Source organism: Schistosoma haematobium, chromosome 1 (genome assembly GCF_000699445.3).
Source record: "Schistosoma haematobium chromosome 1, whole genome shotgun sequence".
NCBI lineage: Eukaryota > Metazoa > Platyhelminthes > Trematoda > Strigeidida > Schistosomatidae > Schistosoma > Schistosoma haematobium.
The window spans coordinates 42,865,917-42,883,026 of NC_067196.1; the positions used below are offsets into that span (position 1 = coordinate 42,865,917).

At 34.6% G+C, this 17,110-nt stretch overlaps 1 protein-coding gene across 1 annotated transcript in view; it reads left to right on the forward strand.

Moving 5' to 3' along the window:
• Positions 1 to 5,139: 5,139 nt before the first annotated feature.
• Positions 5,140 to 17,110, forward strand: part of ITGA9_2 (Integrin, alpha) — a gene marked incomplete at its 5' end in the record, with an annotated part of 67,713 nt that continues 55,742 nt past the window's right edge. The window contains one exon of the mRNA XM_035730783.2: positions 5,140 to 5,509. Within this exon, the coding sequence (XP_035586328.2) occupies positions 5,140 to 5,509 (370 nt within the window). The remainder of the gene's footprint in view (positions 5,510 to 17,110) is intronic.

Genomic DNA, 17,110 nt, shown 5'->3' on the forward strand with positions numbered 1-17,110 from the left:
GAAACGTCTCATAAATTAGAATATTTAAGTGTTTGATTAATGTAATTGAAGTTACGTGATAAAGTATTACCGATTTGTGGGTGTAAAACAATTAAAAACATATCGATCCTTTCTTAGTTTTAAAACATTTCTATTAACTGGATTATTCATTCAAATGACTTCACATTAAATAATAAATGAATATTTTAAGTAAGCTTTAATCTATCTGAATGAAATATTAAATAGTAACAATATTACTTAATAATATATCTTACTAGTTATTGATAATCCATATAAAACTTTGATACATAATATCATGTTAACCAGCTTATTATTTAAAACCAAGGTACTTTATATTCATCCAGGACCGTTTACCGTTACTTTCTCATTGCATAACTAATATCTAAAATTATTTGATAATAAAATATCTTCGTTGACGCATTAAAGGGAATTTTTTTCAAAACTACCTCACTAATGGAATAAACTTTTCACCCTATCTTCTAATTCGTTTCAAAGTATAATACTTACCATTAAATATGAGAATTTGACCTTTTTGATCTCATGTTGGATTATAGCTACATACTGTTGGATAGTTCTTAAACTATAACTAAATAATTGTACAGTGTTCCCTGACGAAACGTTTTCTAATTAATATTAATTCACGAAAAAAAAATTTGATTATGATAACCAAAAAAAGCTCTTCACAAAATTGTCTAACTTGATAATTTATTCAGATCAATTTACTGATTGTATGGAATTTATTTTCTACCATCATAATATCATGACTTACTATACATTTTCTTTTTCTATATTTAATGCGTAATAAACAGTTATTAAGTAGACAGTGATAGAATGAGATTCATTTATATATTTTGTTTAAAATACCCAATTTTACTTATCATTTTGTTAATCTATTTATGTCTGTTATTTTATTTAGAAATGGACCCAACATTTTTTTAGCTGAAGTAACGTAATAAAACAGTATCAAACCAATGAAATCAAAGAAGCAGAATTTTATCTCAGTTCCCTCTAAATGACTAAAAATCATTTACGAGTATCCAATATGAATTAAATGTTTTACAAAGGCATCTAGCCATATACTTTCGAAAATGTTATAACTAAATAGGCTAATACAACGTCTGAACTGTATATATATATATATATATATATATATATATATATAACTCAGAGTTCCTTTTGTCACGGAGTCATTTACCTACAGATACTATACCCTCAAACATTTTACCGCAATCGCTGAAAATTTCTAAACAGTAACAAATTCACTTTATGTAGAGTGAATTTCTTTTTGAAAAACTAAACTTAGATACCTAAGTAATTGACCAATTTGAAGTTTGGTTATAAGTGGAAGACATAAACAGGCAGCTGTTATAAATACATTACAATCTTTTACATATCTGTCGTTTGTAGAACAACTAGTTACAATTCGTAATGGGAACAGTGACGTAATGACTTGATTAACAGCAGTTTCATTGTTAAATGTTCAACACTTAACAATCCTCGGAATGAGCTAGAATTTCATATATTTTCAAATAAATTTAGCATTGAGATTTATAGTATGAATTACTATAACCTTTTCAGTTTGAACATCTTTCATGAGTAGGGTTTTCATGAAAATCCACTGAAGTCTATGAATAACTTTACAGACGTTTTCTGGGTTTAGTGAGTAAGCAGGAGAAACCAAAGTATCTGAAATGCAATTATATACGTTTCGTTTCTTCATTGTAGATCACAATGGATATTTGTTAAATGAATAATTTTGAAAGCTAACGTTCAGTACAGACAATTTAAATTACGCTGCTTTTGCTTCTACAGTGAAGTTATTAGATACTTAGATACATATAAGATTAAACATAAATAGTGGGTACTCTACACCAAAACAATAACGAAAACTGGAGAAAATAATTTGGAATTTGATACTATAGGACGTTCTCTATAAGGAACGTGAAAAAAATTGGTATTTCTGCAAAAGAATTTTAGCTGAACGAGAAATTTACTATACTGCCTTATGAAGAACCACTGATAAAGTAGTTACCAGGATATTGTTTCATAGATTTTACGTGAAATCCCCTAGTTATTTACTAACAATTGAGTTATTCTTCCTCCTAGTATCAAGCGCTCACGTAATACTAATTTCAGGACAGAAGGAATAGGATTTATTTTCTTCTTTTAGTTTATCTAAACGTATTCGACCGTAAAAATTCCCAGTTTGTTTCTATAAGACAAATTAATTTGTTGATTTGAAATTGTCATTCAGATTTTGAATTGGAGTCGTTGGCTAACGTGAACGTGTTTGTATCAAGTGGTTATTATCGTGTTGTTGTATATTTTTCATGTTACTTTTCGATGATAAATAAATTGTTTAGACATTTCTTTCATAAAAATCAGAAAACTGATTTCGCCTTTTTATGAGATTTGTGTTTTTTAGTTTTGGCCTATAAGGATTTACGACAAAAAGTTATGATGATCAACCAATAATCAAATCTGATGGTCTATTTATTGTAAAGGATTTGAAACAGTGATAACCAAATAATTAACGACAATCAAACCAGGTATATAAAGTATCGTGTCGATCAATAGAATATCCACAAGAAGGGAAACCATAGTTATGAAAATAGACAAACAAACAGACATTGTCACAATTATTCACAATAATATTATACTAAACAAAATTTATAAGAATTATAAAGTGAGCAATAGGAAATCATTTTTATGATAAGTTTTATGAGTGTGGTAAACTATTGGAGGAAAGGATGTGATGAGTTCAATCAAGACGGATGTTTGACCATATTTTTCAATATATGTACTTTAGATTGCTTGTACAACCAGGATTGTCAATGCAGTTTGACTAATTCAAAATTCAAATGCAAGTCACACTTCAATTTATTTATAAGTTCTGTTAGTTATCAACTCCGCCTGCAGCTCTTCTAGAGTTACTGCCGGTCCCAAACCCTTGTAAAGGAGGAGGGTTGGGCATGGTGTCGGCAACCCCATCCCGTAGAAAAAAACTCGCTAAAAAACCGACCAGCTCAAACAAATTAAACCATTTAAACTGTGTCCTGGGAGTTGAAGGAAGAATTATAACGCGTCATGGTGAAAGCCGAGATTCTTCGGAAGAAAAATCATAAGGGTTCCTATAGTATGGACTCATTATTTATGAGAATGAAATTATTATTATTATTATGGTTGGACATCGATATATTCGCCATTTTACAATAAAAGTTCCTTCCATTCGTCTGCCAACACGCACGTTGAACTCACTTTCATATATTGAATATACTCATCATTTCAAAATTCATAGTGGTTGATTGATTGCATTTACACGAGGAACTAACATTTTAAAATAACTGTATATTTCAAAAAAGATTATTTGTAAAAATAGTTTCGTTTGATGACGTACCTATTTTCAATGCTCTGTAGACTTTATTAATTCTCTTATTCTGTAATGTTTCTTAACTTCAGTTTGTCATGGGTCCAGTCAATAGTTATAGTCTGGAAATGATCTAACGGTGTTAATTGAGATGAAATTGAATATTTCATTTTTTTGGTTAACTTGTTTACTTATACTTATTTGATCGCACGAGATATAGTTTTGATGTCCAGTGGTTATTCTATATCACGATACTGATGAACCTTTAGTAGTCATGATCAGTATACATCTTCTTGCAATTTTTCTGACGAAATGTCCAGCTGTCGTCAACTGGATGTATATGTTTTCATTTCATCTTTCATTATCTTTTAAGATCCAGATTCCTTTTAAAACTCATTTCCTATATGTACATTTTTTTTCTGAGGCGAAATCATCTAACAAATTTACAGAAACTAATTGATAATGCCCAGCGTGTTCAAGTTCGCTTTTGAACCTTCTTATCAGTTGATCTTGTTGACTTTTTACTGGATTTTAATAAATAATTTTCCGGATATTTGAAGAAATATATTAGTCTCAAGCAAGTATTATTCAATCCTATTGGAAATCGAAATCGAAAATACTACAGAAGTAGGTGAAAATATTATGAATATCATAGGATTAATCTTGAATAATTCTTTTTAATTATCTTTTAATATGATGTTTTGATTGATATCATGAATCCACTGATGTTAGACCACCATTGAAAACACGGAAGTACTGGATGGCCGTGCTTAATAGTGACTAGCTTGGTAAGGGAATTCTTGGAGTTCTAGTGAGTTGTGACCAGTGGAGCTAATCCATTTCAGGGGGAGATAGGTATCTATTTCAGTACAATGGAAGATGGTCGCGCAATTTTGTGAATCGGTCGAGGTTAAACGTTACCACCTTTAGATGCCGGCTCAATGGTCTAAGGATTAAGCGTTTGCACACGAGACCCAAGGTCCTGAGTTCGAATCCCGTCCCATAATAGGACGAAACGGCCGTCCAGTGCTTCCACGTTTTTAATGGTGGTCTAACATCAATCGATTCATGAACTCGATCAAAAACTTAATAATCTCCACAACCCCATACTGATGATGTTTTGACTTGAAGTATTATTTTATACGAGGCATATTACCACATCATGCAGAACAATAAAAGTTGTTGTTTTGTGGATTATACATATACTTTCTCTCCTTTAACATAATTTACACCAGTGTGCTTGTAAAAAATGATTTATTATTGTGCTGATTGCACATTTGGCATAATTTCAGTGGGGAAAATCAACCTCCAAAGTTTGGCTGTTTAATGATATAGGTATTTTTTTTATCGACATACCACAATGTGCCTATATGTATATATGGGATTGATGCGTCATGCTCGGCATAGACACACACTAAGAACACGTGCGAATGTTCTTGTGTGTGTTTATTTGTGTCTTTTATTTCTCACATACTAGAGGTCAAAGCTTACTGATATGTACAGCATTGGACATCAAAACAGACTATGTAAATAACATTGCTGATTGGTTAATACTAGTGGTCAAATTGAAACGGGAAAGAAATAATTCATCTTTATCTGGCACATTACCTTTAAAGGTTAAATAGCATTACTTGAAATATGCTTCATCTTAAGTGTAATGTTATGATGTAACGTACCTTCTCCATCATAATGTTCAAATGAGAATCTTCATGTAGAGACTGACTACTTTAATAAACTACTTTTCAGTGTATCAAATTCACCACTTAACAACTATGTTAAATTTACAATTATTGTATTTACTTATTTTTTTTACAAGTTATGCATTATCGTCATCTTACAAAGAGAATAAAATTGTTCAGGATTTATTATTATATCCACCGGATTCAGCCAGACTATATACACACATTAATCGTGGAAGTTATTTTGGTTATTCTGTAGCAACATACATTGGACAGTCACAACCATCATGTTTAGTTGGCGCACCGAAAGCAAGTCATGGTAGTAGTAGTAGTAATAGTATAAATGAATCAACTGGAGTTGTATATCGCCTTGATATGGATCTTACATTTCCATTTTGTTCAGTTGTACCAATTGCAACTACTGATGAATTAAGAAAAGAAGTCGGTACACCAACACCCGGAGGTAAGAATTACTAGCGTAAAAATGATTGTTCATATTCCATTGAACAGTTTATAACAGTTCATTTTATTATAGCTTGTAATTATAGATAAATGGCACTAATGATGATTCAGTATTAGAAATATACATATTTTTTTCCACACTAGCGAATAGTCACAGTTTTGAATATTGATTATCTCTACGATTAAATATCCATCGTTATTGTATGTTGCTGAGTGTTCACGATGATGAATCAAAGTAAAGATCCAAACACTAAGTATTTATTCCTCTTTTGTCAGCTCAATCACAATACCATGACAATAAGACTAGGCCAACGTGAACCCTATAAAACCGCTTGAACTGAAATTCTTCACTTAGAAAACGAAATTTATGCATGATATTTCGATTTATTATTGTTTTCTTAGTCTAACATTTTTAGATTTATTTTGCATACTTCTCAGTATCCTAGTTTACCGAATTTGTAGAAACTTATAAATGCCTATGTATAAGATATTGATAAAAATAAGACTGAAGAATGTCCAAACTGAACAATTACTTGGCCTTAGTTGTATAATTCGTTTATCATCTATAGTGATTGGTATAATCAAAACCTTTAACCTGGACAATGTGTTTTTTGACCAAATTGTTCACTGTTACTGATACGTAATCCAAATGATTACGCAATACCCGATTCATCTTTTACATCCATATCTTCAACTGTTCTTGAACCAACGCGGTTAATATTTTCAAAGATGGTTAATTAATAATAATTGTCCATTTATGATCAACCGTACTTGGTTTCTGACTCACCCTTGGATTAATTAGTGTTAATATTGATTTATCTAATCTTTCGATTCTGATATGCATGAATAATGATAAAATCATTACTAATCCCAGTTCCGTGATTAACATATAAAGTTGATAAACTTTTCTATTGATTATGGTCAGGTTTGGTACAAAAAATTAAACTTTGCTTGGACTGATAAAAAAATACCACATTTCTAAAAATACATTAGTTTCAATACTTCGAACTAATACTTATAAATTTCCAAATACATCAACAGACAGTGTATTTATGTAGTTTACAATTAGACTGTCGGTATGGAGTTGTGGAGGTTGTTTGACCTGTAGTGGAATCACGAAGCGATCTAAATTAGACGATCACTGAAGACCTGGAACCACTGGATGGCCTGCTCGTCCTTATATAGAATTCTTTATCAAATCGCATCCGGAAGTCGAACCCAGAATATTTGGTCATGTGCACGAATGCTTAATTTCTAGACCACTGAACTGCGATCCGGTGGTGTAAAAGCTAACCCCGATCAATCCACGATATTGCACAACCATCTTCCATGGTGTTCTATGGGTAAATTCCTCAAACCCGACACAGCTGAATTCTACTGATCACCGTTTCTTACAAGAATTCCAGAAATTTCCTCCAGAGTTTGTCACTGGAAAACAGATGATAATTGTCAGTGTAGAGTTATAGGGGCTGTTGAATTTTATTGAAATCACGAATCGATTTAAAGTAAAAGCCATTTCATTTATAAAAAAAAACCCACAGAGGTCTCTGACAATAAGTTCTATTCGTGCTAATAATTATTAATTTTGCTGTGTGAGATTTCAACTAATATTTCATAATACACAACAAAACATTTATGCAGACAACAGATGCAAATTAAAGTCTCGCTTACTCTCAGATATTTTGAAAGGATATGTCCTAATCAGGGAACTATATCCACTTTCTTGATTTGTACCGGTTAAGAGATCTTGTATTAGTGACAGTTTACATATTTTAGTAGATAAAATTTGTAGGCCGCCAACTGGAGTCATACGTAGCTAGGTCCTTTTATTTTAGACAGTTCTATGGGATTGTCATTCGAATTTATCAAGTCGGTGGATTCTTTTCTCAGGTAATGTAGTTTATGTATATGTGTTTAGACAAATTACCCATTCTACTGTTTATACCACTTGAGTAAGTTGGTCTTTATAAAAAATATTCTATTTCAAGTATATGTGTGGATCCAGTTCGTGATGCAAAAAGTGATAGATGAGACATTAGCCATACGAACATGACATCTACAAACTTAATCAATACACAGATTTCTAGTAAAATTCAACACTTTTAATGATAATCATTAATATTTTCTATTTTCAATGTGTTTCACTATTCTCTGCTGAATATGTGTGGTGTGACTTGGTTACCTGCAAATAATTATTGCATCCTCATTGACTTAGTCAAAAATAACTCAACATATCATTTCAAGACACGATAGATGAATGATCTCGAGTATGAGTTCATTCCACATCTGAAAAATGAAATTTATGTACAGCATAACAGGAAAGGCAATAAATTTTATGCAATTGGTTCGCTTTATGAATTTAAATAGAGCAAGAACAAACATTGATGCAGAATAGTATGAATTCATATTATTTCGAGGTTTCTCGTCAGCTGCTTACAAACCAAAATTGTGATAGAATTTTTTACATGGAGATAGTGTGAAACAATTGACATGAGTGTAAATAACTGGATTACAATAATAACTATATATATAGCATTTATCAATCTATATATTAGAATCATGTTTTGTTAGGGAAAAGAAAGATAATTCAACTGTGACATAAATTATACCATGCATAGAATTATTCAGAAATGTTTTCTTTCAATAAATTTATCATAGAACTATTTTTCTTTAACATTTATCCTACATAAGGAAATCACTTCTATCAGTTCTAATAAAAACGTTGGGAAATAAATAAGATATTAAAATTAGCAAGTAATCAATTGTGAAGTTAATTATTTTCCCAGATTTCATGTCATACGTTTTACAAATTTTACACTAGACCTTAATCGTACCAATATTGAGGACAATCAAATCTTATTTTATTTACACTGATAAGGAAATGTACACAGTTGAAAGTGGTATAGAAAAGTTCGTTTCTCACGATTTCAATACTGACGCCATATTCAGAAGATGAAGTTGTAATAATGTGGATAAAATTTGTTCTTGATCAACTTTTGACATTTAAACATAGTCTAACTTAATTTTTTTGGTTAAATTCCTGAACTACATTCATTCATTGTATATCAAAATTGTCTTGATGAAAGACATTTGAAAACTGTTTCATTAAATGTATTTAGTAGATACTATTATAATGGAATAAGTAGCTGACTAGTATTTGTACACTAGTTAACAAAGCTCGTATTGTTATGTAAGACTGATCAAATACACTTTGTATCCAGTCGAAATTACAGTGTCTAACCCAAAAAAGATGTTATATTCTTTGAAAAAATAATACGTATATAGCAATGGAATAGATTATTGAACTAATTGATAATTGGATTAATTCACTTGATATTGTTTTACTTGAATCTTCCCATTGATGTTTTTGGACTGAAATTGATCAGTCTCTTATTGACATATGTGCATACTGTGCGTATGCCTCGATATTGCCTTAATTTACAAGCATTATAAGCAAAGATGGATAGTGGCTAGCAGTGGAATCCAGGACGCGCGTTTCGTCCTGTTTGGGAGTCGTCAGCTGGATGTACCTGCATCTCAGAGTTGATGTTCACTCTGGGACTCGAACTCAGTACCGTTCGCTTCAAACGCCATCGCGTTATCCACTTAGCTACTGAGTCCTGATAGCCACTTGGATTGTTTAAAATCAAAATAAATTTTGGTTGACAATAAATGTTTTCTACTAAGAGCATACATGTTTAACATAATATTTCAATAATTCTTAGGTAATATGTTGTTTGTTTTTCCTTTACTAATTCAACTTAAATGTGTATGAAAAGTATTTATCCTTACAGGTGAGGGTGTTGTACCCCGTTTTTGTTATCTCGTAACATTTTTCACATTAAGATCCAAAGAAATAAAATAAATTAACATATTAACTCTACTGATTTTGTATTCATTCATTAAGTGTTACAACACTGTCCCGAAGTAGATGAAACCTGTATTCTGATTTTAAGGAAGTTATATAGTATAGAATGAGTATAGACTAGGGTGAAATTCACCTAGACGCGTTGTGATAATATATAGTTAAATAACTATAATTTTTTGAGAGCAGATTGCTTATTAATGGTTCAAATTATGTTTTGATCTCAGCATAAAGTTGTGTAATTTGTCAGATACAGTCACTCAAGTTTATCTCATATGTTCCCGTCAAATTATCTACAAGAGTGTTTTTAACTTGATTAGTAACGTTCAAATGTATGCTAACAGTTAGCTAATCCTAAATTTGTCGGATATATTATCAGCATTAATAATAGTTTTGTCATATCCAACTTGAAAAACCGGTGTGAGTTCGTAGTAATCGGGATATATTTAGAAAATGAAATATGCAACTGTGTACAAATTTACACCGGTCCGAGGATCTAAGATTTACAACGCACAAGGTGATAAAATTGGCATAAATAAAGAAGTGTGAAATAAATAAAAAGGAGTATAAGTAAATCAAAAGATGAACAAAAAAAACCAGTAAGTAACTGTTGCAAATTTAAATAAAGGTAAGTAATGATTACATATACATCATTCTCATAGATTTTGCATCTTAGATTCTTAACGCCTTTTGGTTTTTTGTACAACTAATTATAAAAATGCAATTATCCTCTTTACTCACTTTAAGTTTCACTCTGAAAAGTAACGATAGACACGGAATATTGATTACATGTTTACATACAGTATTTAATATTTGCTTGGAGTGTGTTAATAAAGGTTATTGATTGTTAGGTGTCTTATCCTATGGATAAGTATGTCACGTTAAATCAAGTCGTGGTTATCACTGCTATTGTTACTTTAGTCACTACTTGCTCGCGTGAATAACAATCACTCAGAGTTCGTAGATGATACATAATGACAACTAAGAGTATGAACGCATTTAAGATTAATTATTTAAGTTATCATAACATTTTGGAAATTTACGTGTAATTGATGCATTGTAACTACTTTCTATATATAATCTAACATAGTTCTTATTTTGTTTTATATACATTAACTAATTTGCATTGTTTTCAACTAATTTATCATTATATTATTCTTCAATAGTGGAAATCATGATTCAATTGAAGCAATTCAATTCAGCAAACTAGTTGTACGAGTTATTACTAATAACATCTTAAATGCAAGTTTAATCGTAAGTAAAATTAAGTCAACAACTAATTCATATTGACTAAGTTGATTTACTAAAGTATACCTCACGATCATATAACTCTCTGTGTTGTAGTTTCATAATTTAACGGACTGTGTGAAACTATGATATAATGCAAGATATACGTCAAAATTTGTATTATGCATGATCACAAGGATCAAGGATGTGGTTAAAGTGATCGACTCATTTTTATTGGCTAAATCACTACAATTTAAACGAAGACTAATATCAGAAGGAATTTTGTGGAGATTTTAGAAATTTCAATAGTTAAAATCATGGTCAATTAAAGCTAGACCACCATGGAAAACCTGGAAGCACTGGACGGCCGTCTCGTCCTGGTATGGGACTCCTCAACAGTACGCATCCACGATCCCGTCCCACCGCGAGGTTTGAAGAGAATGGTATACGGTGGCGCAATTTCGTTGATTGGTTGAAGTTAGATATCAACACCGTTGGATGCCGGCTCAGTGGTCTAATAGTTGAGTGCTCGTGCGCGATACTGATAGGTCCCGGGTTTGAATCTCACAGGGGGTGGGATCATGGATGCTCACTGTTGAGGAGTCCCATACCAGGACGAGACGGCCGTCCAGTGCTTCCAGGTTTTCCATGGTGGTCTAGCTTTAATTGACCATGATTTTAACTATTGAAATTTCTAAAATCTCCACAAAATTCCTTCTGATATTAGTCTTCGTTTAAATTGTAGTGATTTAGCCAATAAAAATGAGTCGATCACTTTAACCACATCCTTGATCCTTGTGATCATGCATAATACAAATTTTGACGTATATCTTGCATTATATCATAGTTTCACACAGTCCGTTAAATTATGAAACTACAACACAGAGAGTTATATGATCGTGAGGTATACTTTAGTAAATCAACTTAGTCAATATGAATTAGTTGTTGACTTAATTTTACTTACGATTAAACTTGCATTTAAGATGTTATTAGTAATAACTCGTACAACTGGTTTGCTGAATGATTGTAAAAATAATTTCGATTATACTCTCTTCACAAATATTGAATAAAACATTTTTTTTAAATGTTTGTTTATAGATTAACTAATCTTTAATCAAAATCTATCTCCTAGCTATTTCAGTGAACTAACAATAACTGTGATCATATTAATGATTATAATTGCTTGTAGGTTGCCTATTTCTAAATATCCTTTTTAATACCGATGTCCTTAACTAGTTCTGACTATTAGCTAATCATATATGTTGACCTTATATTGTTATTATCAATACATATATAACCGATTTAGAGCAAACCAAAATGAGATTTTTCGTTCGACTGTTTAGAAATCCACTCCTTCCAATGACATATAGTATACAAAAATAACAAAAGTGAAGAGTAGAAAGAATCGTTACAGCGATAAACAAATACGTCTTTTTTTAATAAATGTATCTATATACGGAAAAATAATTTTGAATAGTTAGATGAGATTTAATAAAAAAAGAAAACTAAAAGAAAACTCAAACTTCATGTTTATAAAATGTATGAATTAACGTTAGAAAAATGATGGTATCACTATATTTTCATTTCATTATGATTGTAATGTAGTTTTTAAAGCTAACCAAATGATCGATCATGATAATAACTAGGAATATTTGTAAATGAGTCTCATGGAGTATTAGTTCAAATATTAATATAATATTTTTGGAGTCTAACAACTCGACTCTTGATCATAATTACACTAAAATTTTGTTACACTAGAATTCGTGGATAAAAAAATTGAAAATACTCTCTCAAACTTGACATTTTGTAGTCAATTGAAACTGTATGTCTAGTAATCTTTAAAATTTTGAAAATTCACTCATTGAAAGGAGCAAATTGTTTTCATCCAACATATTTGATAGAATGTACAATTTTTCGACATCATTCATGAGAATCTTATTCGCTGTACCATACGGTGATTCAACTTTAAAAAGTTATATAAACAATAAAATTTGATGTCAGTCAGTCAGTCAGCTACAACGTAGGACCAGGCACATATATGCATCGATCCAAGTTGCCATACCTCATTAACACAAGAAGATGAACACCGGACTCATAAAAGTAGTTAATTCAGAGGTGGTAATATGTAAAAGAAAGATTGAATATAAGGATATAGTACAGGAAGAAAGAATTAGTTCGTAGAAAGAAAGGTATAAAGCAATTTTAATCTCACGGTCCCGACCGAAGCTGCTACCTTGACGCGGTGGTCGGGCTTGTCTATCGTGATGACCCAACCGAGCTATATTGGCTGGAACATATGTTCCTGTAGTTTCTACTACGCCAGGCAGGTCGATAGGAGGACGGTAAGACTAAAAGCAGCAGCTCAAGGTCTGGGGGCGAAGTCGTACTGCTGACTGTAGAGGGGTGTGACAGCAGCAAGGTGTTCCCCCAGACAACCAGCATCTGCAGCAATGCTGCCTTCCCACAAGGAGGGGTGGGGTTAGAAAAAGTCAACCCTAAAAGTGTCACACCTCACCTTACCTCACGGATTTCCGTCTCCGGCGGTAAGGCCCTTTGAAGAACGAAGCTAACACATTAAAAACCTTCCACAAAAGCCGTGCGCGACCGGCCTCAAACAGTTGCCCCTTGGGCTCTGTGGTCACGCTCACGGGTAGTCAAGACCAACACTAATCCAATTTCTTTTTCAGGTTCCTCAAGAAATACCCTTCCACGGTGTGAGAAGCCGGGAAGTGACATCAACCCTCATACCCGTAACAGCACACGAGACCAAGTTGGTCACATTCAAATCCTTCCTACACCTCCTAATACCTCTCTTATCTCCATGACTAACCCTCCTCACGTCTCTTTATCACCTCGCACCGCTAGGGCAAACGATTCGAGTGCGCGGAACTCTATTCCTGGTCTCCTGAAACCACATCTAAACTACACGTAGAAGCCTTTAACGTCCGAACACTGTGCCAAATAGGACAACAGGCTTCCTTAGCTAAGACTTTAGAATCCCGCGCCATCGATGTGTGCTGCGTCTCCGAAACGCGCATACAGGATTCGAGTAGCGTCATTCATTCGACATCACCATGCCAAAATAAATAACCGACTCGATTCACGCTTCGTGTAACTGGAAGCCCTGATTCTGCTTCCCATGGCCTCGCCGGCGTGGGTATAGCATTGAGTCTTAGGGCAGAAATAGCTCTCTTAGACTGGATCCCAGTAGACAGTCGTTTGTGCGCTGTCCGACTGAACGGAACAGTAAGGATCCGGAAAGATAGGGACACTCGTCGTTGGCTCTTCGTCGTCTCTGCCTATTCTCCCACTGACTGCAGCTCAGACGATGTAAAAGATGAGTTTTACAGAAAGCTCTCCGACCTTCTCCGAAAAGCTAAGCGCTCGGATGTAGTAATAGTGGCCGGTGACTTTAATGCTCAAGTAGGTAAACTAAGCGAAAGGGAAAGACACCTCGGTGGATCTTATGGTGTTGTGGCTCAAAGAACAGATAATGACGACCGTCTGTTGCAGCTATGCTCAGATAACCGCCTGTTCCTTGCAAATACTAACTTTAAGCATAAGGAAAAACATCTTTTAACATGGCGACCCCCTAATTCGTCCCAACGTTGGACCCAAATAGATCACATCGCTATCGACCACCGATGGAGGGGCTCGATAGAAGACTGTCGCTCATTCTGGAGCACATGCTTAGATTCAGATCATGCTCTAGTGAGAGCGCGTATTTGCCTGCGTTTTACTGGACGTAGGAAAGACGCCGCAAGGAAACCTCTTAGGGTCCTGTTTAATGATAGTCAAACTAAGAGTATATTTCAGGAACAACTAGGAAAACAGTTAGGCAGCCATGTATGTGATGCCCACCCCGAGGCAGCATGGAATGATATCCGAAAAGCTGTGGAAACAGCAGTGATATCTGCTAGTAAGGTAAACCAGAAGGTTAGGGAGCAACACTGGATCTCAGTAGCATCTATCGCACTGATAGATGCTCGAAAACTCATTCCATCTGGATCTGAACATAACGAAGAGCGGAGTTAGCTTAAGCGCAAGCTGACAAGAAGTCTACGCAATGATCGCGAACAGTGGTGGGTAGCGAAAGCAAGAGAGATGGAAAAGGCAGCGGCAATAGGTAATAGCAGACAATTGTTCAGACTTGTTAAGGAAACCGGTATTAGGAAACCGACTGTTAGCGAAACACTCTCAGAGAATGATGGACATATTATTCATTCCCAATCCAGGAGATTGGATCGATGAGCAGAACACTTTAGGGATCAGTTCAACTGGCCTTCATCCACACTTCGGTTTCCCACGATCTCCAGTCAACCTGAATGGCAAGTTAATGTAGGTCCTCCGTCCCTTTACGAAGTTGAAAAAGCCATAGGAAATCTGAAACGAGGGAGAGCAGCAGGCCCTGACAGGTTTACTCCTGAGATTTTTAAGGATGGTGGTTCAGTATTAGCAGTGAGATTAACTGAGGTCTTAGGTAGAATTTGGGAACTGGACGTAATCCCATCTGACTGGTCTCAATCACTGATTGTGCCAGTTTTTAAGAAAGGTCAAAAGTCCTCTTGTGACAATCACAGAGGAATCAGTTTGACTAATATGGTGTCTAAAATGTTAGCTTCAATAATACATCGACGCCTAACCAAGGCTCGTGAAGACCAGACGCCCCACAATGGTAGTATTTCTCGACATTAAGGTGGCATTCGACTCTGTTGATCGTGAGGTCTTATGGCAGTGTTTGTCACTGAAAGGAGTACCAAAGAAGTACACTAACCTTATAAAGGCTCTCTACTCGAACACAACTGGTCGAGTAAGAGCTTATGGCGAACTGTCATCAGAATAGATTACCTCAAGTGGTGTTCTTCAGGGCTGTCCACTCTCTCCATTCTTGTTTAACTTTGTCATTGACGTACTTTTAGAGATAACACTTTCCTCATCTAAATTTACAGGGGTTGAACTTCTACCAGGAGATTCACTTGTTGACTTGGAATATGCCGATGACATAGTTCTATTTGGTGAAAACGCTGACAAAATGCAGAGTCTTCTGATCACTCTAAGCAACAATACACGCATATTCGAGATGCGATTCTCCCCCTTGAAATGCAAAATGTTGCTTCAGGATTGGGTTGCATTGACACCCGAACTGATGATAGGGAGTGAAGTAGTTGAGCGTGTCGACCACTTCACTTATCTTGGAAGTCTGATCAGCCCTTGTGGTCTGGTGTGTGACGAAATCTCAGCACGGATACAGAAGGCTCGACTATCTTTTACCAACTTGTGTCATTTATGGCGTAGGCGAGATATCCGTCTATCAACCATTGGAAGGGTTTGCTGCGCAGCAGTTCGTTCCGTCCTACTTTATGGCAGTGAAACATGGCCGGTAAGAGTAGAGGATATTCGTAGGTTACTAGTATTCGATCATAGGTGTCTTCGAAACATTGCTCGTATATCCCGCGACCATCGAGTAAGTAATGCAGTTGTTAGGAAATGGGTATTGGGTAAGGATGGCAAATCGATTGATGAAGTGGTGAAAGTTCATCAGTTGAGATGGCTGGGACACGTGTTACGTATGCCCAACGACCGACTGCCTCGATGTGCGATGTTTTGTTGTATAGGAGTATGTTGGAAGAAAGCTAGGGGCGGCCAGGCCAAAACATGGCACAAGTCCATGAAGTCACTGACAAGTGGACTGAGTCATGTTGATAGGTGTAGACTACCTGGTTGGGGACCGCGAGATGATAGCGACCGATGGTTAGAGACCCTGAATGACATGGCTGAAAATCGTTTGCAATGGCGCAGGTGCATCCACTCTTTGTGTTCTCCCAAATTCTAATCTTCTGAATTCTTCATGTCTCTTTCTTTTTACTCTCTCCAAATTTATTTCACTGGATTATACTGCTTGAATCAACCACTGCATCTCTGTGCTAATGTAGTGTGGCAACTCGAACTGATGTACGTATGTACGAAGTTCTACGCTGTTACTGACTGACTGACTGAATCTCACGATTTAAGGGAAGACAAAGTGCGTATACACCGACGCCGTTGTGATCGATTCTTATCCATGTCACACCGAGTCTCCAACCATTGGTTACGATAGTTACGCGGACCCCAACCAAGTAGTCTGCCTCTCCCAACATAGCTCAGACTAGAAGTTAGTGACTTGGTATACGAAAACTTATTGAATTGTGGAAAATAAATTATCATGGTTCATTTTTGTTAAACAAATTATTTTGTTACTGTGATTACCGAGTAATTATATATATAAATATATACATAGTAGCTTAGTTTTTTTGATAGTCAGTCAGTAAAAATGTAATATAACAGTTTAATATCTACACGTTTACTTGGTGTTTGACTCAGTCATGAAAAAGTTCATATGTATCTGCATTATGAAACTATCATCATGACATGACTGTCAAAAAGAGACGATGTTAGCTAGATTTTTGTGATTTCATATTAATTCTTCCTTCAAAGGGTGATCTCAATGACATTATCCTAATTCCTATTTAC